Raw genomic sequence first — 27,737 nt, 5'->3', positions numbered from 1 at the left:
TCAAAGATTTCTTTAAGCCACACACATTGGGTGGTGTGGTTCCTGTGCCTTTAGTAAGGTTTCTTATAAATACAGCCAGCTGTCCTAGACTCCTTTCCCCACTCATGTTCATTCCAGGAGACCCTGCCCACCAGTTCCCTAAGGGAGTCAAAGTCTGCTTTTCTGAAGTCCAGCATCTCTATTTTGCTGCTCTCCTTTCTTCCTTTGGTCAGGATCCTGAACTTGTCAGTCTCATAATCTCTGCTGCCAAGATTTCCACCCACATCCACTTCCCCTACAAATTCCTCCCTGCTTGTGAGCGCAGGTCAAACTGAGTATGGCCCCTGGTTGGCTCCTTCAGTGTTTGCACCAAGAAATTGTCCCCAACATTCTCCAAAAACTACCTGAATTGTCTGTATACTGCTGTATTGGTCTCCCAGCAGGTGTCTGGGTGACTGAAGTTCCCTATGAACATGAGGGCCTGTGATCTGGAAGCTATTAATTATTTGAAGAAAGCCTCATCTATCTTAGCTGCCTGATCTGGTGGTGTATAGCAGACCCCCACCACAACATCACCCTTACAAACAATGAGAAGTCATGTGGCACCTTGTAGACTACCAGATTTTTTTTGAACATAAGCTTTCATGGGCAAAGACCCCCTTTGTCAGATGCATGTAGTGGAGATTCCAGAGGCAGGTCCAAATATACAGGCTCATGAAAAGAAGGGAATCAAGAGGAAGGCCAGCTTTAAAAATGTCACTTTAGTCAGGGAGGATGTAGCCCACTGCCAGCAGCTGACGTGGAGGTGGGAACACCACAAGAAGAGAAACTGCTTGTGTAGTTGGCCAACCACATTCTCAGTTTTTGTTCAATCCTTGATTGATGGTGTCAAACTTGCAAATGAATTGTAGCTCTGCATTTCTCTTTGGAGTCTGTTTTTGAAGTTTTTCATTGCAGGATGGCTACTTTTAAATCTATTACTGAGTGTCCAGGGAGGTTGAAGTGTTGTCTTTACAGTTTTTTGTATGTTACCATCCCTGATAAATGATTTGTTCCCATTTATTCCTTTATGTAGAGACTGTCCAGTTTGGCCAATGTATATGGCAGAGGGGCACTGCTGGCACATGATGGCATATATTACATTAGTAGATAAGCAGGCGAATGAGCCCCTGTTTATGTCGTTGATGTGGTTTGGTGTGGTGTGGGTGATGGTCCTGTGATGGTGTTGCTCGTGTAGATATGTGGGCAGAGTTGGCACCAAGTTTTGTGGCAGGGATAGGTTCCTAAGTTAAAGTTGTTGTGGTGTGGTGTATATTTGCTGGTGAGAATTTGTTTAAGGTTGGCAGGCTGTCTATAGGCGAGGACTGTCCTGCCTCCTAAGGTCTGTGAGAGATCATTGTCCAGGATGAGTTGTAGATCACTGATGATGCACTGGAGAGGTTTTAGCTGGGGGGCTGTAGGAGATGTCCAGTGGTGTTCTGTTTCATCCATTAACATCGCCCTTGTTTCTCTCCTCTCTAAACTCAACTCCCAGACTCTCAATGTGCTTTTCTCCCATGTAATATTGGAGTTCTGAGCAATCATACTGTCCTCTCACATTCAGTGGAGCCCCTCCAACTTTTCTTCCGTGCCCGTCCTTCCTGTACAGTTTATACCCTTCCAGGACAATGCTCCAATCATGTGATACGTCCCTCCAACTCTCTGTTATTCCAGTCACATTGGAGTTCCATGACTCCACCAGGACTTCTAATTCTTCCTGCTTTTTTCCAAGGTTCTGGCATTGATGTAAGATAACTAGCTGATTTCCCTGCTTTCACAATACAGATCGGGGTCCTCCTTTGTTGCACCTTTCCATGCCTTTCAGTTGATGGTGTCTCCTGACCTCTTCTCTCAGAGGTCTCTGACAAAGCCTTCACCACCATAGTACCTTTGCAGAGATCCTGAAAGCAGTAAGTACCCCTGTTTCCACTGGGGACACTTGAGTAGCCTTTCTTCTCCTGGATGTTACCTGCTACCAGTTTTCTTCCTTTTTCTGCACTGCCTTCTCTGGTTCCTCAGCATGCTGTGCCTACAGTATCAAATGTTGACTTACATTCAAAAACTATTCATTTTTCTGATGGAATGCAGAGTTGATACTTGGGTCTCTAATCCTTTTACCTTCTCTTCCGATATGGAGACCAGCTCACACTTTGTACCAAGTCTTTTCTATCCTGTGGGAGGAAGACAAAAATGGCACATCCTCTGCAGGTCACAACAGCTGAGCTCTCACTATCCATAAGAACTACAGAAACTAACTGCTCCAGAAACCTACTCTAGACCGTTGTTGACAATTGCAAGCTGATAAAAGGGAGCTCCTGTTTGTCCAGCTTAACTTTCCCATCCAAACTTTGGTATATATAACTGACACAGCTTCCTGTTGCATGACAGCTCTGGTTGTCATAAGATGAACTTCATGGTTTCAATTCTGTGGGTTCCCCTTAGAAATTCTTACTGTTGAGTATCTCCCCTTTGGGTTAACAGTGGCAAAATATATGAGTTGTTACACCCTTCCATGCTCTCATGCAACATTGCAATCCCTGAGAATCTGCACCTCAGCACCTTGGAGAAGGCACTCCAAACTACCTCCTTACAAGCAACTGCTGCCTTCTTGGCCTTTTTTTAACACCAGAGTCTGTTAACCTCCTTGGAAGTATCATAGAGCACAACACAGCAATCAGAATGTCCCTCACTCCAGTCTCCTGCCAAAATGTCATTTTTACAGGAGCTTTGAGATATGCAAACTAGACCTCCCATTTACCTGGCATCCACATGCTGGTAGGTGACCATCTAAGTAATTTCTCATCTCCATTGCACCTTACTATTTTGGACTGATGCATTTGAAGCATCATCACCACTGGCTGTGCAACAGAATTTCTGTCTATCCCTATCACAAAAATCTGCATTGCCATCCCCCTTCAGGGACCCTTCTCACAAGAAGATTCTCAGACAGAAGGCAGCCTCCCTATTCCAACGTGGAGTAGAAGAGACAACCCCTAAACCCCAGGGGAAGGGCTTTTATTCAAGATACCCCATTAGTCCCAAATCAGGGGAGGTGATAGATCCATTCCCAACTTCAGACAATTGAACATTTTTATACATCATTCAAAATTCAGAACAATCACCCTGGCTTCCATAAGCCTCTCTGTAAACAAGGGCAACTGGATTGCAACACTCAGTTCGAAGGACACGTATTTCCACATAGACATTTATCCTGTACATGGGAGATCCCTGAACTTAGAGTGGACCTAGAAAATTATCAGTCTGAATTGCTTCCCTTTGATCTCAATGGCCTCAAGGGTTTTCACAAAGATTTTAACTGTGGCAGTGGCTTATTTTTGTTGCCAGTGCATCCCAGTATTTCCTTGCCTCAATGACTGACTGACTCATAGATCAGTCGTACCAGGAGGTACAGCCAGCAGTCCTTTCCCTGTTCAGTCTCTCTTGTGCCTCCAGGTAAACCTAGAAAAGTTCAGTAGTTCCCATGCAAAATAATAGATTTCACTGAAGCAAATTTGAACTCAATTTTAGTCAAAGCATTCTTATCTAAACAGATTTCAGTCTCTAAGGGACCTTCTCAGCCATCTTGGATGAGATCCTCAGATAACTATTCCTGGTCCTACTAATCTACATGGCCTCCTGTGCCTATGTGATGCATTTTCCAAGCCTACATTTATGGACAGTTTACAATCCAAGTAGAGGCTGCCTGGACAAGTAAGTCTCAATTCTGCACAGTGTTTGGGCATCATTTATCTGAAGGGGAAGCAAGGAGACCATGTGTGTAGGATTCCTTTTGTTCATCCTCCACACATGAAAATGCTAACTATGGATGCCTCTGCTGCATTGTGATGTGCATCTGAATGAATATGTGGTTCAGGACCCTTGAACTCAGGCAGAAATCCAAATTTAACTCAAACTACACGTGTAAGATTTTTGAAAGATCATGGAAAAACCTTTTCTCCAATACTGAAATCAGCTCCAACTTGGAACATTAAGCTCATACTATTAATGTTCTTGAATCTTCCTTTCAACTACTTGGTCTTTAGCTCCTTTTTTCTGGTTATCTATGAAAGTGGACTTTCTGACAGCAGTCACCTCTGCCAGAATAGTGGGTGAGCTCTCTGGGGCCTTATGGTGAGTCCTTTCTACACAGTCTTCTATAAGGGTAAGGTTACATTTCAACTTCATTCAGAAGATTCCTTCCAAATTCCACATAAAGCAGGTCACAGAGCATTCACAAAGATTATCAAAATGGATTTCTGAATGTCTCTGCTTATGCTGTCACAACAGTGGATGGCAGCCAGCCACAGATGTACCAAGACATTCCATGAGAGCAATGGCTTCCTCAATAGCCTTCCTACTGACAAACATCTGTAAAGTGGCAATGTGGGCCTCACTTCATACCTTTTTAAAGCATTATGAAATCAACATCCACTCCGCAGCTGAAGCACAATTCAGGCATAAGGTCCTATCAACAGCTTCAAGTCTATGTGTGAAGACCCCTCCTCCACAAGGGGATACTGCTTCATAGTCACCTAAAGTGGAACACCCACAGGGACACACCTCCTCTTCCTATTCGAAGAGGAAGAAGACAACATCTTACCTTGTGCAGTGACTGAGGTTCTTTAAGCTGGTTGCCCCTCTGGGTGCTCCACTATCCACCCTCCTCCCTGCTCCTTCAGAGTTCTCACATAGGATTTGCAGCAGAGAAGGAATTGAGGGGATGGTAGGCTGTGCATGTACATTAGAGGCTTTGACCAGTGCATGCCAGCTGTTGGCATGCACGCCCTACCCAGCGCACAGCTAGCATAAATCTTTGATAAGAAGTGCAGGGATTCACACATACCTAAATTGGAGCACGAATAGGGACAACCATCTCAAAAAACCTGAGTTACTGCACAAGGTGAATAACTTCTTTTTCCAACAACTGGCATATGTCTCTGCTAGATTGGAGAGCTCATTATTACATATTTGTTCCCCATGTAGAGATTTACCAGTATTTATTAAATATTTGTTCATGGTATAGATATTTGTTCTCTTTGTTAAACTAAATAGATTGAACTTTTGACAGTTTACTAAACAATCCAAATCACTCTGAGTCAGTGATCTGTCACCTTCATTATTTATCATTTCCCCAATTTTTGTGTCATCCATAAACATTATTGGTGCTTATTTTATGTTTTTGCCAAGTCACTGATTCAAATGTTGAATAGTATAGGGCAAGAACCTATCTTTGCAGGAATCTACTGGAAATAAATATGCTTAATGATGTTCCCCATTTACAATTACATTTTGAAACCAATCATCCACTTTTTATTCCATTTAATATGTACCATGTTAATTTTATATTCAAATATTTAATCAAAATGTTGTGGGGAGCATAGTCAAACATGTTACAGAAGTATATTACCTTAACACTTCTACCTTCATCATCCAAACTTGTAATCTGATCAAAAAGGTATCAGGTTATTCTGACAGAATTTATTTTCATTAATCCAGGGTTGATTTGTGTTAATTATATCACCCTGCTTTCACTCTTTTTTGACCATGCCCCATGTCAGCCACTGTATTTTCTGGTCCAAGATCAATATCAGATTGGCAGACCTATAATTATTACTCTAGGGTCATTCTGGTTACTCTTTGTGAAGAGGTCACCTTGCTGCTTTGCATCTCCTTATGGGTGAGCATGGTGTGGCAGCTCTCTTCTGGAGGTTGTGGTCACAAGCTTCTCCATCTTTCTCACTTCCAAGTCTCTCCTTTTCCAGGATAGTTCATAAACAGAAACAGAGAAATTAATACAAACAGGCTGAGTTTGTAGAGAGGGGGAAGATGTTTTCTCTCAGGATGTATCAGAATCAGGTCCTTCCATCCCTCAGGAAAGATCGTCTTTCCTCAGCTGCTGAAAGTTAAAGGTCTATTGCTTTCTGTGGTGTACCCACATGTGAGCTATTCTGCTTCCCTTTTAAGATGATCTCCAGCTTGTGCATTTCTTGCAAGTGTGCCCGAGTGGGATTGATTGAGCCCCTTGTTCACAAGTCTGGGTTTCTGTGTCTGATCACACTTTTTTAAAAGATTGCCAAATATTAATTTTTCATGCAGTCTTCTGGAATTTCCTCAGTGTTTCAAGACTTATTGAAACACTACATTAATGGTCCAGCAAGCTACCTTGTTAGTTGTTGGGTGCACATTAGCTGGACCTGTTGAGAGAATGGTAAAAATGGTTACTTACCATTGTAACTGTTCTTCGAGATGCTTTGCTTATATGTATTCAAGTCAGGTGTGCACACACACACACACACATGCACGGCTGGTGAAAAGCTTTTCCCTAGCACCTACAAGTTGCAGACAGCTAGGGAGCCCCATAGAGTGGCTCCTTTGTGGTGCCTATATATGACCTTGCTAACTCAACTCCCCTTCGGTTTCTTCTCGCTAGTTACTCCAGCAGTGGAAAAGGAGGGTGAGTTTCAAATGGATATGAGCAACACATCTCAAAGAACAACATTTATAACACTGAGTAACAATATTGTATTCAAGTGCTTGCTCATATCAATTTGGGTCAGGTGATTCGTGAGCCAAACGTAGGAGAAGGGGTCAGAATCAATCCATGGCTGACTCAAGGACAGGTGCATCCTGTCTAGATTGCTGCACAGTAACATAGTGAGATGAGAAAGTGTGTACAGAGGAGCAAGTCTCAGCATGACAGGTTTCCTGGAGAGGCACATGAACCAGGAAGGCAGTTGAAGAGGCCTGAATTTGCATAGAATGCGCCTTGCCAGAAAAACCTTATTGAGGTCATAGCAAGCTCACATACAGGACATGATCCAGAAGGAGATGCACTGCAACAAAGCCAGAAGTCCCTTCATGCAATCAGTAATGGCCACAAAGAGCTGTGAGGTCTTGCGTAAGGGATTGGTCTGGTCAATATAGAAGGCAAGCACCTTCCTCACAGCAAGAGTGCAGCTGTTGCTCCTGCTGTGAGCTATGAGATTTAGAGTAGAAAACAGGAAGTAAAATGTCCTGGATAGTATGGAAGCCAGAGACCACTTTCAGCAGGGCAGCTGGGTGAGAGTGGAGGTGGACCTTGTCCATATAGAAACCGTGTATGAGGGCTCTGACGTGAGGGCCTGGAGCTCAGACACTGTTCTGGCAGAGGTGATGTCAACCAGGAAAGCCACTTTCCAGGAGAGGCAGAGGAGGGAACAAGTGATCTAAAGTTCACAGTGGGGGTCGGGGGCCATGAGCATCCAGAGCACCAGGTTAAGGTCTCAGGCTAGTACTAGCTGATGAACCGGTGGGTGGAGTCAGTTCATGCCCTTGAGGAAGTGCCCCACCCTAGGGTGTGTGAAAACAGATCACCCCTCTTTCCCGGGATGAAGGCCAAGATGGCCACAAGGTGAACCTTTGGAAAGGACGAAGCAGGGCCTTGCTGCTTCAGGGAAATGAGGTAATCTAGCACCTGCAGCACAGAGGTAGACACAGATCTGAGATTGTGCTGGCTGTGCCAGCACGTAAATTACATCCATTTGGCCCCATCACAAAGGAACCAGGGGGAGGGTGTACTGGTGCAAAGTGCTTATGCTCCACCCCACAGGCAGCGAGTGCAGGGACAGATGCTAGTGTTTGCCAGATGGTGAAGGTGGTGGATATGATAGTTTTATTAAATGGGAGGGCCAAATGGTGGTCCCTCTGAAGTGAAAATGTCACATGTGGGGTCAATGTACTCAGCAACTTTCTCCACAGGAAGGTTGAAGCTGGTGGCTGCACACCAAAGGTGGTCCTAAAGCACTCAGGGGTCCCTGGTGAAGACCCTGAGACTCATGCACCTTGTTTGGAAAGAAGCTGGAGGAGGCCAACAGGAGTGCCACCACTGCCATGCCCTCCAGCTGATGAGATGGAGGACAAGGGGCTGCCTCTGGAGGAGAAGGAGGGTGAGAGTCAGAAAGGGGAATGTTGATTGTAGTCTCAGGAGCTTGAGAGGTAGACAAGATATGTAACCAAGCAGGAGGCATACTGTCCTGTGCCTCAGGGTACTCTGAGGCATCCAAAATGGCCAATGAGGAGGAGGCCCACGGGAGGTACCTGAGCCTGGTCCAAGTAAGGCTCCACCAAGCCAGAGGGGTTAGACATGACCAAGGCCCCTTCGAAAGAAACTGGGTCAAGTGGGGAGGCCATGTGGGGCCAACCCACCTGGAGCCCAATGGTGAAGTGTGTCCAGTGTCAAGCTGAGAGTGCAAGAGCCCACAAGATTGATGAAGTGAACAAGACGAGTGAGATCAGAGCTGATAGACAGAGCAGTACTGAGACGGTTGGTGGTGTCAAGAGGTAGAGCGGTGCCACAGTGACAGAGGATGAGGAAGGCTGGACTGGTGTTGAGATGGGGACCAGTGATGAGAATAAGATCCATGCCCAGACGAAAGCAGTGACAAGGGCTGGTGCAGCATCGAGAGCGGGACCAGTGCTGGGGTCAGAGACCTGTGCTGAGAGCAAGATATGTGCAGGGAGCTAGAATGCCAAGTAAGTGAAATCTTGCACACTGCAGAAGGCAGGTGCTGAAAGCCCAATCCACGAGGGTCCTGGAGAACAGAGCTGGACCAGAGAGGAGGGTGGGACCGGTTCTGGAGTGGGAAAAGTGCCGAGGTGCATCCAAGTTTGCCACTGGATGGGGCCAAGGTGAATGGATTCCGGAGCTCAAAGCTGAACATTGTCAAGACAGAACTGGCCTGGCAAGGCACAGTGCTGAGCATTGCAGCGGGAGGCAGAGCATGCCAATGAGCTGTAATCTGATCCTCCTGCAATGGAGAACCTGGAGCATGAACAGGCAGACATCGAGCAGGATGGATATCAAATCCGTGAGTGCAACTGGTGCCATGAGTCAGACCAATGCCACCATGAATGGCCGTGCCAGGACTCAGAGCAGGGCCAGGACTCTAATCAGTTGGGTGCTGGTGCCTGAACAGGCACAGCCAGAAGAGCAGGCTTACGCCCCTGGAGATGTGCAGTGGGATAGGGGCCTCAGTGTGAGCTAGGGAGCTTCTAATTTTGGTAAGTGCCCCTGCTGCCTGTTACGTATCAGGCATTTACAAAGGGACAACCAGCAATGGATCACCTCTTGGCAAATCCAGGAGGATGGAACTCGGTGCATGTGATGCTGAGGCATTAGGATTATGGGCTCCTGGGGCGTTGGGTGCCATCTGCATTAAGGGTGCGGAGGTCGATGGAACTAGAGCTGATGATTTAGGTGTCTTGGAGGTGCACACCAGAGGCTTTAGGTAAGAAGAGCCCTTTTCTGGCACCACACCTGGAGCCAAAGTGTTGCACACTGAAGGAGGAGGTGTAGAGCTGTGCCACAGAGGTTGAAGGTCCAACTCCACAAGGAACTGACGAAGCCAAAAGTCACGCTCTGTACAAGTCCAGGGCTTGAAACCCCTTCAGATGTGGCACTTATCTGTTTGATGAGCTTAACCTGAACAACAAAGAAAGGAGTAGTGAGGGTCACTCATTGGCATGGACTTTAAGCAGTCACTGAGACCTTCCCTACCCGAAGACTGTCTAACATTAACTAACTAGAAGAATGATTTCTAAATATAACTGATTACAGCTATTTACATAAGAAAAGCTAGACAGCCATGGCTCAGCAACTGGTACTTCAGCCACAATAACAGCCTCCCACATGATAAGAAAGGAACTGAGAGGGAGTTGGGTCAGCAGTGTCATATATAGGCTCTTCAAAGGTACCACTTCAGGGGGCTCCCCAGCTGACCCAACTGGTCGCTGCTAGGGAAAATCTTTCTGACAGCCATGCACATGCGTGTGCACACACCTAACTCAAATTGATAGAGTAAGCACTCGAAGAAGAAAGTGTGTTATCACTACACATGCACCCATATATTCCTCTCTTTCAGGGACTAAGAATACAAAAGGTGGCGTGATTCCATCAGTCCCTCAGATTCTTTCACTAAATTCCTATCTACAGATTCTAACCATGTGCCCATATAGGCAGTCCTGTCAAAGAATTAAATATTTATGCTAAATACAGTTTTTTTCTCCTTCCAAAACTGGAATCTCCACTCTTGCAAAATTAACAAGCAGTAATGATTCTCCAGGAAATGGGTTCAGGGTGTATGCATGAACAGTGACTATATGATGGCTCCCCTGGATTTAACATGCAAGTGCCTTATTCTCTTAATAAATATGAAGAGTTTATTATTTTACTTTTCCCTGACACAGAATCCTCTAGTCTGCAATCATGATTGCTTGGCTTACCAACCCTAGAAAACCACAGAGGCTTCTAGTTTGTTGATGATAGCAATGTCTGCACTGTTCCACCGTATCCAGAGCTGGGTTAAAGCCCCTTGAGTTCAGTAGCTTCTGGCAAAAAGGAATGCACCTTACATCTGTGCACTCTTTGGGCTGTTGGATCCTCTCCTTTACCCACTGCACCGCTCACTTGAGCTGTGTCTGCATGAGTCCCTTCCTTTCGGAAGGGGCATGTTAATGAGCAAGTTCGAAAGATGCTAACGAGACGCTGCCATGAATATGCAGTGTCTCATTAGGATAATGGTGGCCACGGTGATTCGAAAATGCCGCTTTTGAGTCATGCACCAGAGAGGAAGAAGGGGCTTTCGAAGACTGGGGGGGTCCTTTCGAAAGGCCCCATCTCCGTGGGCGGCACACAATTCAGAAGTGGAACTTTTGAATTGCTGTGGCTGTCATTATGCTAATGAGGCACTACATATTCATGGAAGTGCCTCATTAGCATCTTTCAAACTCGCTCATTAACATGTCTCTCCCTAAAGGAAGGGGCTCATATAGACACAGCTTTGGAATGCAGCTAAGCCTTTTCTGGCCTTGTCACCCCCACTACCTAGTAACTAGCTACCAGGTAGACATGACAGTTCTAAGTCTTAAAGTATGTCATTAGAAGTTCTAATCTGAGTGGATAGCATCGTATTTCTCAACTGGACAATTATGTCAAGGTTCAAATTCTCTTCTGCAAGACCACCTAGCTTTCTTTCTAGGCTTACTATTCTTAAAGAGTAAAACAAACCCTAGAAAAGTCACATTTCTGTCTAGTTTGTTTTCTTAAAATTATATGTGCAAATGGTAAAGGAATTCAATTATTCAAACTTCGTATGTTATCTTAAATATTTGGGAGAATAATAATAATGTTACCAAACTGTATGTCTTTACAGATTTAACCAGCCAAAGGTAAACATCGATCCTCAGTTTAGACTATGGTTAAGTTCCACACCTGATCCCTCTTTCCCCATATCTATCTTGCAGAAAGGTTTTAAGGTAAGGGTTGATATAATTTATTAAAACAGCACAATCAGAAATAACAAGCAGTCCTATGGCACTTCAGACACTAATGAATTTAGTAAGTCATGAGTTTTCATGGGTAAAACAATCAGAAAGTTGTTATGGTTTTGGCTTATAAACACTCAACTTGAATTTCTCAGATTTACTATTCTAATATTAATACTTTCTAAATAAGAAACATAGCCAAATCAAAATTCCACACTACAACACCCAACTTTCATTAGAGAACTCAACTCTAGTTCCTCCAGTCTGTACTCCTAAAGCCAATTTTGTTCTGAACTGAAAGGCCTTGTTTCTCCATACAAAAAGCAGTTTTTATATGAAGAATATATTCTAAGTATTGTAATTATTATGCATTTACAAGCCATGTCTACACGTGCACGCTACTTCGAAGTAGCGGCACTAACTTCGAAATAGCGCCCGTCACGGCTACACATGTTGGGCGCTATTTCGATGTTAACATTGACGTTAGGCGGCGAGACGTCGAAGCCGCTAACCTCATGAGGGGATGGGAATAGCGCCCTACTTCGACATTCAACGTCGAAGTAGGGACCATGTAGTCGTTGCGCGTCCCGCAACTTCGAAATAGCAGGGTCCGCCATGGCGGCCATCAGCTGAGGGGTTGAGAGATGCTCTCTCTCCAGCCCCTGCGGGGCTCTATGGTCACCGTGTGCAGCAGCCCTTAGCCCAGGGCTTCTGGCTGCTGCTGCTGCTGCAGCAGCTGGGGATCCATGCTGCATGCACAGGGTCTGCAACCAGTTGTAGGCTCTGTGTATCTTGTGTTGTTTAGTGCAACTGTGTCTGGGAGGGGCCCTTTAAGGGAGCGGCTTGCTGTTGAGTCTGTCCTGTGACCCTGTCTGCAGCTGTGCCTGGCACCCTTATTTCGATGTGTGCTACTTTGGCATGTAGACGTTCCCTCGCAGCGCCTATTTCGATGTAGTGCTGCGCAACGTCAATGTTGAACATCGACATTGCCAGCCCTGGAGGATGTGTAGACGTTATTCATCGAAATAGCCTATTTCGATGTCGCCACATCAAAATAGGCTACTTTGATGTAGGCTTCACGTGTAGACGTAGCCACAGTATGTTAAAATATTTCTTCAGAAGCAGTGTAATTAGAAACTAATGAGTTGTTTATTTACATATTATCCTACAGAATACTGTGTAATATTTTCAGGAAAATTGTGGAAATAGTAGGGTTTAACCCATTGATTTTCAGAATGATAGTTGTAATCAGCCATCACTGAAATCTAGATTTCTTCAAGTGGCCCTTATATTCCCATTTGTTGGATTCATCTCTCCTGGTGTCAACTTGTAGAATTTTGCTAGTGATTGGCATCCATGAAAGAGGGAGTAGTCTTAACTGCCCTTTGGTTCTTTTTGAACTGCTGAAGGTGTAGTGACCCTCAATCCCATCTCATGTTTTATGCTTTTTTTTTCTTTTTCTTTCTTTTGATACTGTCCTTTGTGATGGTTTTCTTTTTAGTTGGTTAGATTAACAGTACAGATTTCTTCAGTTTGAAGAATAAAGAAGAAATGATACCCAAGTGGCACAGATATCATATGGATGACCAAAGAAGTGGGAGGGCCACCTCAAACTCTCCTAGGGACAGAGGAGGCTCCTCAGGACCAGTTGAATAAGTCCAAAAATGTGTAAATCTAGTATCAAGTTTTGGCGTCCGTTAACCTATAGTGGCTGTTGCCCTGGTTTAAACCACAGCCATCTTTGTGGTCTTACCTGGGTGAGCCCTGTGCCAAGGTCCTGGTGACAGCCAGAACCAAGATCCTTGTACCCTCCTGGTCAATCCAATTTAGTATTGATGTACCAACACAGCTGATGTGCTGCCAAAGTCTTTTGATCCCTACACATTGACTTATTCATTATCAAGATCCACTGTGTTAAAGTCCCTGTGTTCATCTAGGTCACTGTGTTAAAGTCCCTATCACTGTGTTAAAGTCCCTGTATTCATCTAGGTCAGTCTAACTCCAGCACCCTTGACGTACAGTAAGGTCCCCTGGATTTCTCAGACTCAATCTAATTTCATGCCAAGGCCACAATACTGTTGATGTAATGTCAACATGCTGGGATCCCTCTGGATTGGCCTATTAAGCGCCGAAATTCTGGTACACTTGATGAAGTGCCTAGGTCCCTGGATTCCCCCCAATCTACCTGATATCCCAGTACTGTTGATACATTGATGAGGTTACTGGGTCACACCAGACTGACTAAATTTGTTGTTGACATCCTGGCACGATCAGTTCAGTGCAATACTTCCCACCTCCAAGCCAATCTAATTTAGAATTAAAATATGGCATGACACTAATGTACTTTGTAACTTTACATGTTAACCTTCAGTGCCAAGTTTCTAACACCAAGGACATCCATAAATTCGTCCGGGTCAGCTAAGTCCAATGCCTAAGATTCAGCAGCATGGACTCAGGTGAACCACCAGATGAAGTAGACTGGTGTCTATTATATGTGGCACTGATGCTCCCGCAACACTTTACATCATCTGAATCTGGTGCTAGTGTTTCAGCACTGTTATCTGCTGTGCCACTTATCTGAAGTGGTCCAGCATGAGTGTAAGCAGTGGTTGTTTGGCTGAAGGGTAAGGAGGAACAGCTTAGGGTGATATTAAGTGCTGATTACACTATGTATTGAGCCATCTGAAGCAAGAAGCACCTCAGATTTCGTAATGCCAAATCCATCTACCCAGAATGATCCAAAAACCTAACAGGAAGAGTGAGGAAAGTATGGCACCTGCAGTGCAGTGCTGGTGGGGGCTACCCTGGTAAGCCAGGGGTTGTAAATTTGTGTCTCATGATAACAGGTTTCAAGTACGTGGGCGCAGGTTAGATAAACATCTGGGATAGAGGATGCTGGGTCCTTCAGTAAGTGAAAGAGACTGGACTCAGTGGCCTTTCAAGGTCCCTTCCAGTTTTATGATTCTAAACCCAACTCAAGTGGCAATAGGATCCTCAGAGCCATGTGAGCTAATACAAGTCAAGGGTAACTTGGGTATGCCATTTGACAAAGTTTCCAGAGTCAGTAATACTTATGCCCTGTTTTTTCTCAGGATGTCAGAGTCCCACTGCCAGCATGATTTGTTGTCTCTGAAGTATAACTTGCTGAAGGAATGTTAAAAGTGTCAATAAGATTCCCTGATATATCATAGATGTAGGAGAATCATATACTGTGGTATTTTAGGCAGGGCCATCATGAGCAAAAGGACCAAGACAACCACCACCGTAGAGCCCTAGGCATGGGTCTCTGGGTAGCCCCCACCAGCACTGCACTGCAGGTGCCATACTTTCCTCACTCTGCCTCCACTCCCTTTCCAACTAGCCTGGGTGGGAATTATCTGGGCCTTCAAAAGCACAGGGCCTTGGTTGGCTGCCCCACCTCGCCCTATGGATGGGATGGCTCTGATTTTAGGTCTAATATAAGTGGCTCATAGGTCCCCAGACCTGTCTGTATTTACTGAGACTGGTTCTGAGAAGCAGGCACCATTAACTCTGTGGCTGTGTCTACACTAGCCTAAAACTTCGAAATGGCCACGCAAATGGCCATTTCGAAGTTTACTAATGAAGCGCTGAAATGCACATTCAGCGCTTCATTAGCATGCGGGCGGCCGCGGCACTTCGAAATTGACGCGCCTCACCGCCGCGCAGCTCATCCTGACGGGGCTCCTTTTCGAAAGGACCCCGCCTATTTCGAAGTCCCCTTATTCCCATCAAGGGGACTTCGAAGTAGGTGGGGTCCTTTCGAAAAGGAGCCCCGTCAGGACGAGCCGCGCGGCAGCGAGGCGCATCAATTTCGAAGTGCCGCGGCCGCCCACGTGCTAATGAAGCTCTGAATGTGCATTTCAGCGCTTCATTAGTAAACTTCGAAATGGCCATTTGCGTGGCCATTTTGAAGTTTTGGGCTAGTGTTGATGTAGCCTATAGGTGATAACATAATCCTCTAATCCTTTGGGGGTTTGCTGAGTCAACACCCTTAAAAAAATCTGTGTCCACTATCCCAAGTTAAGCTGCCTATGTTTCCTTAAATTTCTTTTGCATCTTTATAAAGACTTCCTAAATGTTCTTTCCCCTGGATATACCAAAAGTATTTAACTTATCAGAAGACAAAAATCCATTGCAGATTTTCTGTCTTTTTCGTAGAATTTGCACAGCTGTTGCTTGAAACCCTGTATGTAAATATGTGTCCTTAGCTGAGGTCTGATGTGAGAAAGTGAAATTATGATCACTTTCAACATTCTCTTTTACTGCCATCTACAACTGATTCTCCTGTTGGCAGTTTTTAGTCCTTATTTGCCTAGATTTTTGGCCCAAACTCTGGGGGTTATATGCATCATGCTAATCTCTCACAAGTGGGAATACATGGAAGCCACTTGAAGGAGAGGTTATTTATCAGTAACTACATGGAGGCCTCTTGAAGGAGGAGAGTTTACTCATCAGTAACTGTCATTCTTTGAGAATGTTGATGCTGTATATTTACACTTTCTGCCCACCTTCCTTTCTTCTTTGAAGTCTCAAGTAAAGAATTCCAAAAGTAGCAAAGGAATTGAAGGGTGGTTGGGGCACATCTTCTTTTATATCCTTGGAATCCTCTAGTGGGGCAGATAATGTGAGTGAACAGGTAGCATGACTGAGTTTTGGCCAGTAAGGCAGAGTTAGGAGTCAGTAAACCAAGTCAAGGGTCAGAATCAGAGTTGAAGTTAGTGGTAGAGAGAAGAATCAGATCTGGAAGTCAGAATCAAAGACTTGGAATGTGAATCAGGAACAAGACAGGAGAGCAAGAATTAGGTCACGAATGCCAACACCAGGGGCAGGCAAGAAAGCCTGAACCAGGGTCAAGTCAAGAAAGCATGTTTCAAGAGTCAGGCAAAAAACAGGATTCAATGTAGCAACCATGCAGGAACTCATCCAACTCCACAGATAATTTCCGTTGTCTCCTTTCAATATAAATAACACAGCTAGACTAATAAGTGGGGCCAGGAGATCGTTCAGTCAAGACTTTTATTCCTGGTGCCTCTCTTGGTGGTCACTTGATAATGAGTAGGACATCTTCATGTCATCTTCCTATTTGTGTGTCTATTGATGGCAGATCAGCCTGATTCTGGAGCTGCAGATCTTATCACAGAAGGGGCAGGTGCTGGTAACTTTTGGAGAGGTGTAGGTCAGTTTTTGTTACTTTTTTCTTCTTCTCTGCCTCTCCTCATCTGTACTGTGTCAGGACCTCTCAAATTGCACTACCCCCTTCATGGATTACCATTCTCCACTGGGTACCGTCTTGGACAAGATTCTCCCATGTGTTGACACCGAAGCTGCACTTTTTCATGTGTGCCTTCAGTTGGCTGTTATATTGCTTCTGCTGGCCCCTAATGGTCCACTGTCCTTCCTCGAACTCGGAAAACAGAATCTGTTTTCGGAGGCACTGATCAGACATCTGAACCATGTGACCAGTCCAACTAAGTTGTTGATTAATAATAATGGCTTCAATGATGGTCTCTAGTGGGACTTCATTTCCATTAGCCAGTGAGCTTGCCAATTACTAGCAAGATGCCAGATGGTAGCTAAAATTAGAAGGTTGTTTAGTGACCCCTGGAACCTGGTTCAAGACCTCCTAGATCCTCTTGGCCGTGTCTACACTAGCCCCAAACTTCGAAATGGCCACACAAATGGTCATTTCGAAGTTTACTAATGAAGCGCTGAAATGCATATTCAGCGCTTCATTAGCATGCGGGCAGCCGCAGCGCTTCAAAATTGATGCGGCTTGCGGCTGCACGGCTCATCCTGACAGGGCGCCTTTTTGAAAGGACCTCGCCTACTTCATAGTCCCCTTATTCCCATCTGCTCATAGGATTAAGGGGACTTAGAAGTAGGCGGGGTCCTTTCGAAAAGGAGCCCCGTCGGGACGAGCTGCACGGCTGCGAGCCGCGTCAATTTCAAAGCACCGCAGCCACCTGCATGCTAATGAAGCGCTGAATATGCATTTCAGCATTTCGTTAGTGAACTTCAAAATGGCCATTTGCATGGCCATTTCAAAGTTTGGGGCTAGTGTAGACGTAGCCCTTGGGGGACAATTCACTGGCACCAAAAGATACAGATAAGAAAATGTATGAAGTATATTTGTCTTGTTTCCCCCTCTCTTTTTTTTTAAAGATGGCAATAGAACCACCTCAGGGTCTGAAGGGAAAATTACTTCAGACATTTGGATATAGTGGCAGTGGAGAGGTAACGGAAATTATCTTCAACAAGGCTGAATGTGGCTTATCATGGAAGAAGCTGGTGTTCAGCCTGTGTTTCTTCAATGCTGTAGTCCATGAAAGAAAAAAATATGGAGCTTTGGGCTGGAATGTCCCATATGAATTTAACTCTTCCGATTTAGAAGTAAGTACTTTGTAAAAAGAAACAAACAAACAAAAAGTTATCTGGAACTCTGATGCCCAGATTCATGAATAATCCCAGAGAGACCTAGGAATGTGGGAGAATCTGAATTGTAAATTACCTCTTATAATGGGAGTTCCACTCCAGGTGTCTGTGCAGACCTTGTTTCTTAGTGTCAGATTTACATATAAATTCCAACTCTGTGGTTTCTTGTTGCTTTCTGGTTTTGAATTTTTTTCCCCTGATAATGGCAACTTTCAGATCAGAGGCTATATGTCCAGGAACGTAAAAGTGTTCTCCCACTTGTTTTTTGTATGTTGCCATTCTTACTGTGTGATTTGTGTCCATTTATTCTTTTGCCTAGAGACAGTCTGGTTTCTCCAGTATGCATGGCAGAGGAACATTGGTGGCAAATGATGACATATAGAACATTAGTAATCTTTTCTGTTTTCTCTTCAGCATTTGAGGAAATCAGTGTATCTCATGAAAACTTACATCCTAACTGCCTAAAAATATGTTTTTCTCTGTAAAGGTGCATCTTGTGGCCATCGCCATCTTCCATCATAACATAGATGGTTATTGTGCTTTTGCTCACCCTTTTGCCAGAAGGGTTTTCAAAGGCATGAGTAACCTCTTTCCACAAATCAAATGGAATTTCAGCCTTGTCCTCTGGTGCCTTAATAAGGCTTCCCTTTGAACTCAGGGCAATTATTTCCCTTCACTATCTCCCTATGAAAACCACATTTATAGTGCCCATTGCTTCTGTCCCCTCCACAAATACAGTATTTTTAAGGACAAAGTTACACTACAACTGCAGCCCAAGTTCTTACCAAAGTACCTTCAGATTTCCATATAGATCAGATTATCCATTTTTGAATTTTCTTTCCAAAACCATACTGGGACAAAAGGGAGGTGACATTAAACATACATGGTCAGATGACTACTTGCCTTCTAGTTGGAAAGAGAGAAGTTCTTCAGAAAAGCTCTCTAACTATTTTTCCATTCTCAGTTGCTCAACAAAGATGGGTATCAGGCTGCATTACATATTGCTATCATACTCATAATGTTTAGCCGTCTCTAGAGCATGAATGCACTCCATGAGATCTCCCTCCAGTTCTGTAGATTTCCTCAAAACATTACAGGGACAGCTATATGCAGAGCAGTGACCTAGGTATCTGCTTTTACATATGCTGAATATTATGCAGACTCAGTGTTCAATGCTATATTTGTCTCCATTATCTTATTCACGATTGTAGACTCTGTTCTGAAGCCCCACCCCTCCATTGGGGCACTGCCACAGCGTTATCTGCAGGGGAGCACCTATAGCAGAGGCAGGCAAAATATGGCCCACAAGCAGGATCCAGCTCACCAAGCTTCTGGATCCACCCCACAGCCCAGTGGGAGTCTCTGACAGGCTCCCTGCCTGCCCTGCTCCAGCATATTGCTTAAAGCCACCAAATGTGGGGCCATGTGGTCTGAACATTGCTGAAACTGTTGGCAGGGGTGGGAGAGAGATTTCATGCACTGCCTCTACCCCCATGCTTGCAGCATGGCTCAGAGAAGTACATGGCCCCTGCAGCCAGACACTGTAAGCATTGAGAGGGGGCATGACAGTCAGGGAACCTGCATGAGGGATCTGCCTAGCAAAGAGGCTCCCAGCCAAAGCCCATCTCTGACACCCCAGCCTGTCTCTTCCGAAAGCCCACTACCCCTCCTCCTGCACCCATACTTCATCCCAGACCCTGCACCCCCACCCCTGCCCTTGGTCACAACCCAAACTCCTGCATTCCTTCCTTCACCCCTGCCCAAGGTCACAACCTCCTCTCAGACCCTGTACCCTGTCCTATGACCCTCATCCAGGTCAGAATCCTCTCCTATACCCATACTCATACCCCTTTGTGCAATGCAATCCCCTGCCCTAGGTCACAACCTTCTCTTTCACCCAAATTACCTCCTAGACCCTACTCACTCTCCTGCACCACAGTCCCCTATTCTGCGCTTCCTTCTGCACCCAGCCTCCATCCCAGATCCTGCACTCTTCCTTTAATGTAATGGAAGAGTAAGGCCCTTGACTACTTACCAAATTCTTGGAGTGGCCCCCCCATCAAAAGTTATTGTTCATCTCTGAGCTATAGGACACTGCTTGAAGGAAAAAAAGATTACTGACCTAACACAGTAACTGTTGTTCTTCAAAATGTATGTCCCTATGAGTGCTCCAGTACCTGCCCATCTCCCATCTGCTTTGAGTTTCTCACCATGAGCTCTGTGATACAGAAGAAACTGAGGATGGTTTACCTACAAAGTGATATATAGCCCCAAAGCACAGCATAAGATGGGGCACACACGTGCATGTCAGATGAACACTACTATCTAAAATCTCCAGTCTAAGGTGCAGAAGGCACAAATACACCTATATTGGAGCATCAATAGGGGTACACATCTTGTAGAACCACTGTTACAAGGTGAGTGATCTTTTCTTATTTGTCTCTGTTGTTATACTTAGTATGCACTTAAGTGCTCTTGAAGGATTCATATATATCATGAGGTTCTTATAACATAATCACAAGAGTTAAGTTAAAGTAATAGTATTAATGCTTCAGTCTTTTCCTCCAAAGGTTTCCATACAGATGCTGGAGATGCTTCTGGCAAACCAGAAAGAGATTCCTTGGCCAGCAATTTGTTACCTGACTGGAGAGGTAGCCTATGGAGGTCGTGTGACAGACCACTGGGACCGTCGTTGTTTACTCAGCATTCTGAACAATTTCTGTAATCCTGCCATTTTGCAAGAGGGTTTTGCTTATTCTAGTGATGGGGTAGGAAAAATATTTTTCTCTCCACTAGTCTCAAGTGCTATAATAAGTTTTACCTGTATACTGCATATTTACAGTATTTTCAACCTTATAAATTACTGAACTTCAAATTATGGGCCTCGAAATCTAAATTTTGAATGTCAATTAATTCTTAAAGTCTACAATAACACAGGTGGCTTGTCATTCAAATTTAAATTATATACAAGCATCTGTATGTGTTTTTGGAAGTATCTGGTGAAATAGAGTACGTACAGGTTGCACCTCCCTCATCCAGCAACCTAGGGACGTGAGCCATCCCAAACAAGGCAATTTGCGAGATGAGGGGAGGTCCCCTGCCTTGATCTCCCACATCTAGCCCCAGCGACCCCCTTACCTGCAGCTGGCACCTGGCCCCTGCTGGGCTGATGCCACCAGCTCCAACCCTGCATAGCCACAGCTCCAAATCTAGCTAGGGACCTGGCAGAAGCCCCAGCTGGGGAGCCAGCTCCAGCCTTAGATGGGTTATCAGTTCCAGCCCCAGTCAGGGAGTTGGCACAAACTTCTTACTGAGCTGCTGGCTCTGGCCTGGGCTGGGGAGCCCACTGGCAGCCCCCCACTGGGCAGCCAGCTCTGGCCCCAGCTGGGGAGCCTGCACGGGGAGCTGGGTTGCTAGCACAGGCAGCTGGTTGGGCTGCTGCCACAGAGAGCCAGCCGGGCTGCCAGCTGCAGGTGGGGAATTGGCACAGGGAGCTGGGCAGCCGGCTACAGACCTGGGAAGCTGTCACAGGGAGCTGGCAGACAACTCTGCTGGGTAGCTGGCACCAGGAACACAAGCCCCTGATCTCCCCTGCACAGGGCTGCCAGCCCCTTTGTCAGTGGGCTCCTGCCTGCCCTTCTTATAGCAGCCTCTCAGCTGGGATTCTCTGATCCAGTAACATCCATGGTCCTGCCTGATGACAGATGTTGTCAGATGAGAGAATTCTGGTTTTGAGAGGTGCAACCTGTACTTCTCTGCACTGATCTCAATTACAGTGATACACTTTGGGACCTTTACTGTTATGAGTGTTTGTAAATAAAATAAGAGCATAAGATGCATCTCTGTGGTCAAAATGCACTACTGTTGTTTTTGTGTTGCATGCCACTAGTTTAGTGGCAAAGTTATGGATATGGGCAAAAGAAAGATTTTAGCTTTCCTTCAAAGTTAGGTCCATTAGCGATAAAGAGCTTGGACACCAAAAATCAGCGGATTTGTGGTGTTCAAAGTTTGTGAGGATTGCAGGGAAGGGGCATGAAATCCCGTTCACAGTGCTTCAGGTGTGCTGGGAGTGGGGGCAGGAGAAAGGATGGGCACGCACCCAGGGAAGAGGCTGGGTCAGGGTTTGAGGGAATGGGGGAGTGGAGGCAAGGCCTGCTGCGCAGGTAGGGTCCAGCACCCCCTGGCAAAATGAGAAGTGGCCCACTTTGAAAGGAAAAGCATGTGTGAGGCGCATGTTGATTGCATCAAACGGGGGTCAACAACCTTCCTGAGGTGCAGTACAGAAATTTGACCTTTTGATCTCCATGTACAGTACAAGTGTCGTTGATACTTTTAAAGTCAATAATAGTCCTATTTACAACAGCTTCATTAATAAATAAATTAAGATGCAGAGCTTTACCATTTTCGTGGTGGTTGGTAGCATTATCTGGTGTTTTGTTAATCCACAGGCATCATGGCTTTGAGCAAGCTCAAGACTGCATGGGAGAAGGGGCGAGGCTGAGCTACTGTCTAGGAATATCAACTCGTGTGCCACTCTTGGCATGGGTGCCAGGGATTGCTGATCCCTAGCATGGCACATTGTGATAGCTGTGCACTCCCTTTGCTTCATCTTACTTTGCCAGCAATTTAAGTTGCCTCTAATAATGGATGTTGAAAAGGCATGATAAAAAATGGAGAATCAAATGCAATGTATTTAATTTTATTCTTGGGGTCATGTTTAGTGCACATGCTCGATTTCAATCTTGCAAGCCACTCACTAGTCTTGGTTTCCCCTCGCTGCCCCAAACAAATTTTTTGTGTTGGGAAGCTCTGTCATAAATATGCAGGGGGGAGAGAGAGAGAATTATTTCTCAAATGCTACTGATTTTGAATGCAGAAAAATCAAGAGCACACAGCTGAAGACAACTTGGTTGAGGAGTTTTACATAAGAGTGCTGGAATCAAGCAAAACGGATGTGAGGGACCAGATACTGTCCATTAAAGTGAATGAAACTATTATGCTACTCAAACTGGAAAGAAATCAGGTTAGGATTCTGTAAGAACAAGAAGTCCTGTGGCACCTTATAAACTAATAGATATTTTGGAGCATAAGCTTTCGTGGGCAAAAACCTGCTTCATCAGATGTCTGAACAAGATTATGAGAGACTGAAAATAAGACCAAACCTGGGACCAACAACAGTAAACATAACTGTTTATTTATATATATCAGTGGATGAATGTAAACTTCTAGCATCACATGTAAAATCTCCACATGTAGGCTTTCATTCATTGTAAAGCCAAAGGAAGTGACCAATATCTGTTCACTTAAAGACATTCTGGGTGTATCTACAGTGAAATTAGTGCATGGCAAATCAGCTTGCTGCAAACTAACTCATGATATTGACACTCCTACAGTGCACTCCAGGACTTTTGCTACAGCCTCTATAGCTTGTGTAGGAGAGGGTCCTGTGTGAAGATTTGCAAACCACCAACATGGAGTTCTGTTCACATTTAGTACTATTTTCTGGATTTGGCATTCTGCCCCATTGTTTGATTTGGCAATGTGGTGCCATAATTCATTTTTGGCTAGAATTCCTCACCTGCTGTTGGGTTGTCATACCGATAGATCCTGTGTATTGAGTTGTCATAGTGATAGAGCTGATTGTGGTCATAATAACTAAGTGAGATTATTAGAGGGTTAGCCCATCCAGTTTTGGTTGTTTCTAGCTAGTAGTGTGAGATGGAATAAATGGGAAAGCAGCTATCTGTGTTCAAGCAATTTCTTCCTAAACTCAGTGATTAAAAACAATGTAATTCCTGCCATCCTTTGACAGGAGTATTGCTTGCTAATCTCCTGTAAAGGGGAATGCAGAGAAGCCCTCAAAGAAGAAAGGACTGTTGGTGACTTGTAACTGCTGTTTTTCAAGTGTTGTCTAAATTAATTCACACTTCCCATACAGCTTCTTCTATGCTTCAGAATTATTTATATTTCTGGACTCTTCACGCTGTGGAAAAGATCTCATGTGGTTAGGTGGGGAAATATTCCATTATGTGAATGGAACTGATGACATCACTCTAGCAAGGAAGTACTTCTGCAATCCTCAACAGACACAGCCTTTTTATGTAATTCCCCATCTCAATACCAGAAACACTAGACCAAGGGTCAGCAATCAAAATAGCAAGAAGAGCCACTTTTCTCAATCTGATAAACTCAGTAATTCAAGAGTCGCAATGCATGTGAATACAAGATGGTCCTTAATAATGTCAAACCAGACTTTTCGTAACCCCTATTTTAAGAACAGCACACACACCAATGATTTTATAAGGTGATACATGTTTACTGCAGGATGTCTGCAAACTTTTTACATATTTTGTTTCCTCACACTTTGTGTCTGTACAACTGTCTTCCTGACTTTCACTCTCAAACCTTCTGTCTCTATGGAGGACACTCAAGGTAGTTATCCAATGTTTCAAGATCACATATTATCTGCTATTTAGATATGAGTTGTTCATTTTGGGGTTTTTAGACGTTCACCATTTCTCAAAAATAATCAGGCTTTTTTATGTTTTTAACTTTGCAATTAGAGCATTGGGAGCTGTGTGCAGCTCCAGAGCTGCTGATTGCAGATCCCTGCATTATAGCCACATGTGTGAATGCAGAGAGAAAACTCTTGAAGTACAATAGTGTAGTAAGGACAACTTGTTTTCTGCACAGACTGAAGCCAGGTCTATCTTAAAGTCAATTGGAGACATACAATTATGTAGCTGGAATCAACTTATCTACAATCGACTTACCTGGCCATCTTCACTGAGGGAGGTCTTCACATCTTCACTCTCCCATTGACCTGCCTTACTACTCATGCGATTAACTGCCCCTGATAGTTCAATTTTTCATGTCCCCACTAGGTGCACAAAATTGAACCCCAAAAGATTGACTCTGACCAGGTCAATCTACTGGGTAGTGTAGATGTATCTTAAGTGTCAGCCACCACTGACAAAGAACAAAGAAAGAATCTCTTGTGCTGCTATCTTGGCTGCCAAGAAGTGGTACAGGTTGAAACTCTTTGTCTGGCTCCCTAGGGACCTGACCAGTAATGGATGAGAGAATTTGCCAGACCATGGGAAGTCAATTTTTTCTAACACGTAAGTTACACTTCCCGCTTCATAAGGGGCTCTTAGAAGACATTGAAAGCTAATGATAGCGATAAAAAAACTTTATGGGACCATGAGACACTTGACCACACCCATGACAAAGCGATCATCTGGCTAACTAAAATCATGCTGTATGATAGATGTTGCTGGACACGAGTGTTCCAGATTAGAGAGTAACAGAGAGGTAGCTGTGTTAGTCTGTACTCCAGCAAAACAAAGCAGCAGAAATGTAGCACTTTAAAGACTAACAAAATGATTTATTCGGTGATGAGCTTTCATGGAACAAACCCACTTCAACGGATCAGTTTCATTTTCAATGCAGACTGACATTTATAAGTACAGAGGACCAAAACAAAATTGCAATAAAAACTGACAAATCAAATAGGATTAAAGGAAGGGGGTGAGGGATGGGGGGATGTTACTTGTCCTGTCTGAGATAATTACAAGCATCAAAGGAAGGGAAGCAGTCCTTGTAATGCGTAAGTAATTGATGTCTCTGTTCATACCACGTGTTAATGTATTAAATTCGAATATGAACTCTAACTCTCGATGACAGGCCTGTCTTCTCCTATAAACAACCTCCTAACCTGAGAAAGATTCTCACCGGCAGTCACAGGCTACACCACAGTAATACTAATCCTGGAACTTTTCCTTGCAACAAACCCCGCTGCCAACTTTGTCCACATATTTATTCTGGGGATACCATCACTGGACCTAACCATGTTAGATACAAGATCAAAAGCACATTCTCATGCACTTCCAGCAACATTTTATATGCTATTATGTTCCAACAATGCCCTGACTTTATGTACATTGTACAGACTGGGCAAAACCTTTGCCAAAGAATAAATGGACATGGAGCAGACATCAAGAAACTCAATACACATAAGCCAGTCAGTGAACACTTCAGTGGAGTGGGCCATTCTGTTAAACACCTGAGAATTTGTGTCCTGGAACAAAAAGAATTTAACAACAGATTAGAGTGAGAGACTTGTGAGTTAGAGTTCATATTCAAGTTCGACACATTAACACGTGGTATGAACACAGACATCAATTACCTCAAACATTGCAAGGACTGCTTCCTTTCTTTTGATGTTCATAATTCCTTTGATGTTCGTAATTATCTCAGGCAAGACTTAACATCCTGCACTCTCAGCCCCCTCCTTCAGTCCTATGTACTTGATTTGTCAGTTTTTAATTACAATTTTTTTGGACCTCTGTATATATAGCAATCCATCTGTACTGGAAACTACTGGAACCTGATGAGACCATGGCACAAATGGTGGCAGAGCTTTGTGATTTTTGTGCTCGCCCACAACTGTTTCAGATTTGAGGACACATTATACCTTCAAATCAGTGGCACTGCTATGGGCATCCGCATGGCCCCACAGTATGCCAACATTTTATAGCTGAGCTGGAACAATGCTTTATCAGTTCTCGACCCGTAGCGCCCCTCCTCTGCCTGCGCTACATTGATGACATCTTCATTATCTGGACTCATGAGAAGGAGGCTCTTGAAGAGTTCCACAGTGATTTCAACAGTTTCCACCCCACCATCAACATTAGCCTGGACCAGTCCACACAAGAGATTCACTTCCTGGACACTACTGTGCAGATAAGCAACAGTCACATAAATACCACCCTATACTGAAAACCCACAGACCATTATGCTTATCTACACGCCTCCAGCTTCCATACAGGGCATATGACACGATACATTGTATACAGCCAGGCACTAAGGTACAACTGTATTTGCTCTGATCCATCAGACAGAGACAAACATTTACAAGACCTTTACCAAGCTTTCTTCAAACTACAATACGCACCTAAGGAAGTGAGGAAACAGACTGACAGAGCCAGACAGGTACTCAGAAGCCACCTGCTACAAAACAGGCCTCACAAGGAAAACAAGAGAACACCACTGACCATCACATACAGCCCCTACCTAAGGCCTCTCCAACGCATCATCAGCAATCTGCAACCCATCCTGAACAATGATCTTTCACTCTCACAGACCTTGGGAGGCAGGCCTGTCCTCGTCTACAGACAGCCTGCCAAACTTAAACAAATCCTCACCAGCCACTATAGATCACAAAACAGTAACTCTAAGCCTGGAACCAATCCCTACAACAAACGCCGCTGCTAACTCTGCTCACATATCTACACCAGTGATATCATCACAGGACCTAATATCAACCATACCATCAGGAGCTCCTTTACCTGCACACCTACCAATATAATATACGCCATCATGTGCCAGCAATTCCCCACTGCAATTTACATTGGACAAACTGGACAGTCTCTCCATAAAAGAATAAATGGAAATAAATCAGACATCAGGAACGGTAATGTGGGAGAGCACTTCAATCTCCCTGGACACTCAGTAGCAGATTTAAGGGTGGCAGTCCTGAAACAAAGAAATTTCAAAAATTAAATGGCAAGAGAAGTCTCTGAGCTGCAATTTATCTGCAAATTTGACTCCATTAACCAAGGATTAAACAGAGACTGGGAGTGGCTTGCACCTTACAAAAGGAGCTTCTCTGCCCTAGATGTTAACATCTCCACATTAGACTGACAATGGGCTATATCTCCCCATCTTATCTGACCTGTTTTTTCCTCTCTTCATACATGCTACTGGTAATGGGCCTTTTCCACCCTGACTGAACAGACTTTCTCAGCTCTGGCCCTCCCTCTTACTGGGACCCCACTCTTTAAATACCCCTCTCAAACCACCCCCAGCCACATTCATCCATCTGATGAAGTGGGTCTTTGCTCACGAAAGCTTATGCTCCAAAATATCTGTTAGTCCATAAGGTGCCACAGGACTTCTTGTTG

The 27,737-nt window shown here is 44.5% G+C and overlaps 1 protein-coding gene across 1 annotated transcript in view; it reads left to right on the top strand.

Annotated features, from left to right (window-relative positions):
- Positions 1 to 27,737, top strand: part of DNAH14 (dynein axonemal heavy chain 14) — a gene marked incomplete at its 5' end in the record, with an annotated part of 447,359 nt that overhangs the window by 383,266 nt on the left and 36,356 nt on the right. The window contains 3 exons of the mRNA XM_074988409.1: positions 11,208 to 11,310; positions 17,503 to 17,730; positions 20,343 to 20,540. Of these exons, the coding sequence (XP_074844510.1) occupies positions 11,208 to 11,310; positions 17,503 to 17,730; positions 20,343 to 20,540 (529 nt within the window). The remainder of the gene's footprint in view (positions 1 to 11,207; positions 11,311 to 17,502; positions 17,731 to 20,342; positions 20,541 to 27,737) is intronic.

Source organism: Carettochelys insculpta, chromosome 3, assembly GCF_033958435.1.
Source record: "Carettochelys insculpta isolate YL-2023 chromosome 3, ASM3395843v1, whole genome shotgun sequence".
In the NCBI taxonomy this organism is placed as follows: Eukaryota; Metazoa; Chordata; order Testudines; family Carettochelyidae; genus Carettochelys; species Carettochelys insculpta.
Note: the sequence above shows the minus strand (reverse complement) of the source record. Positions and strands in the feature narration are given on the sequence as shown.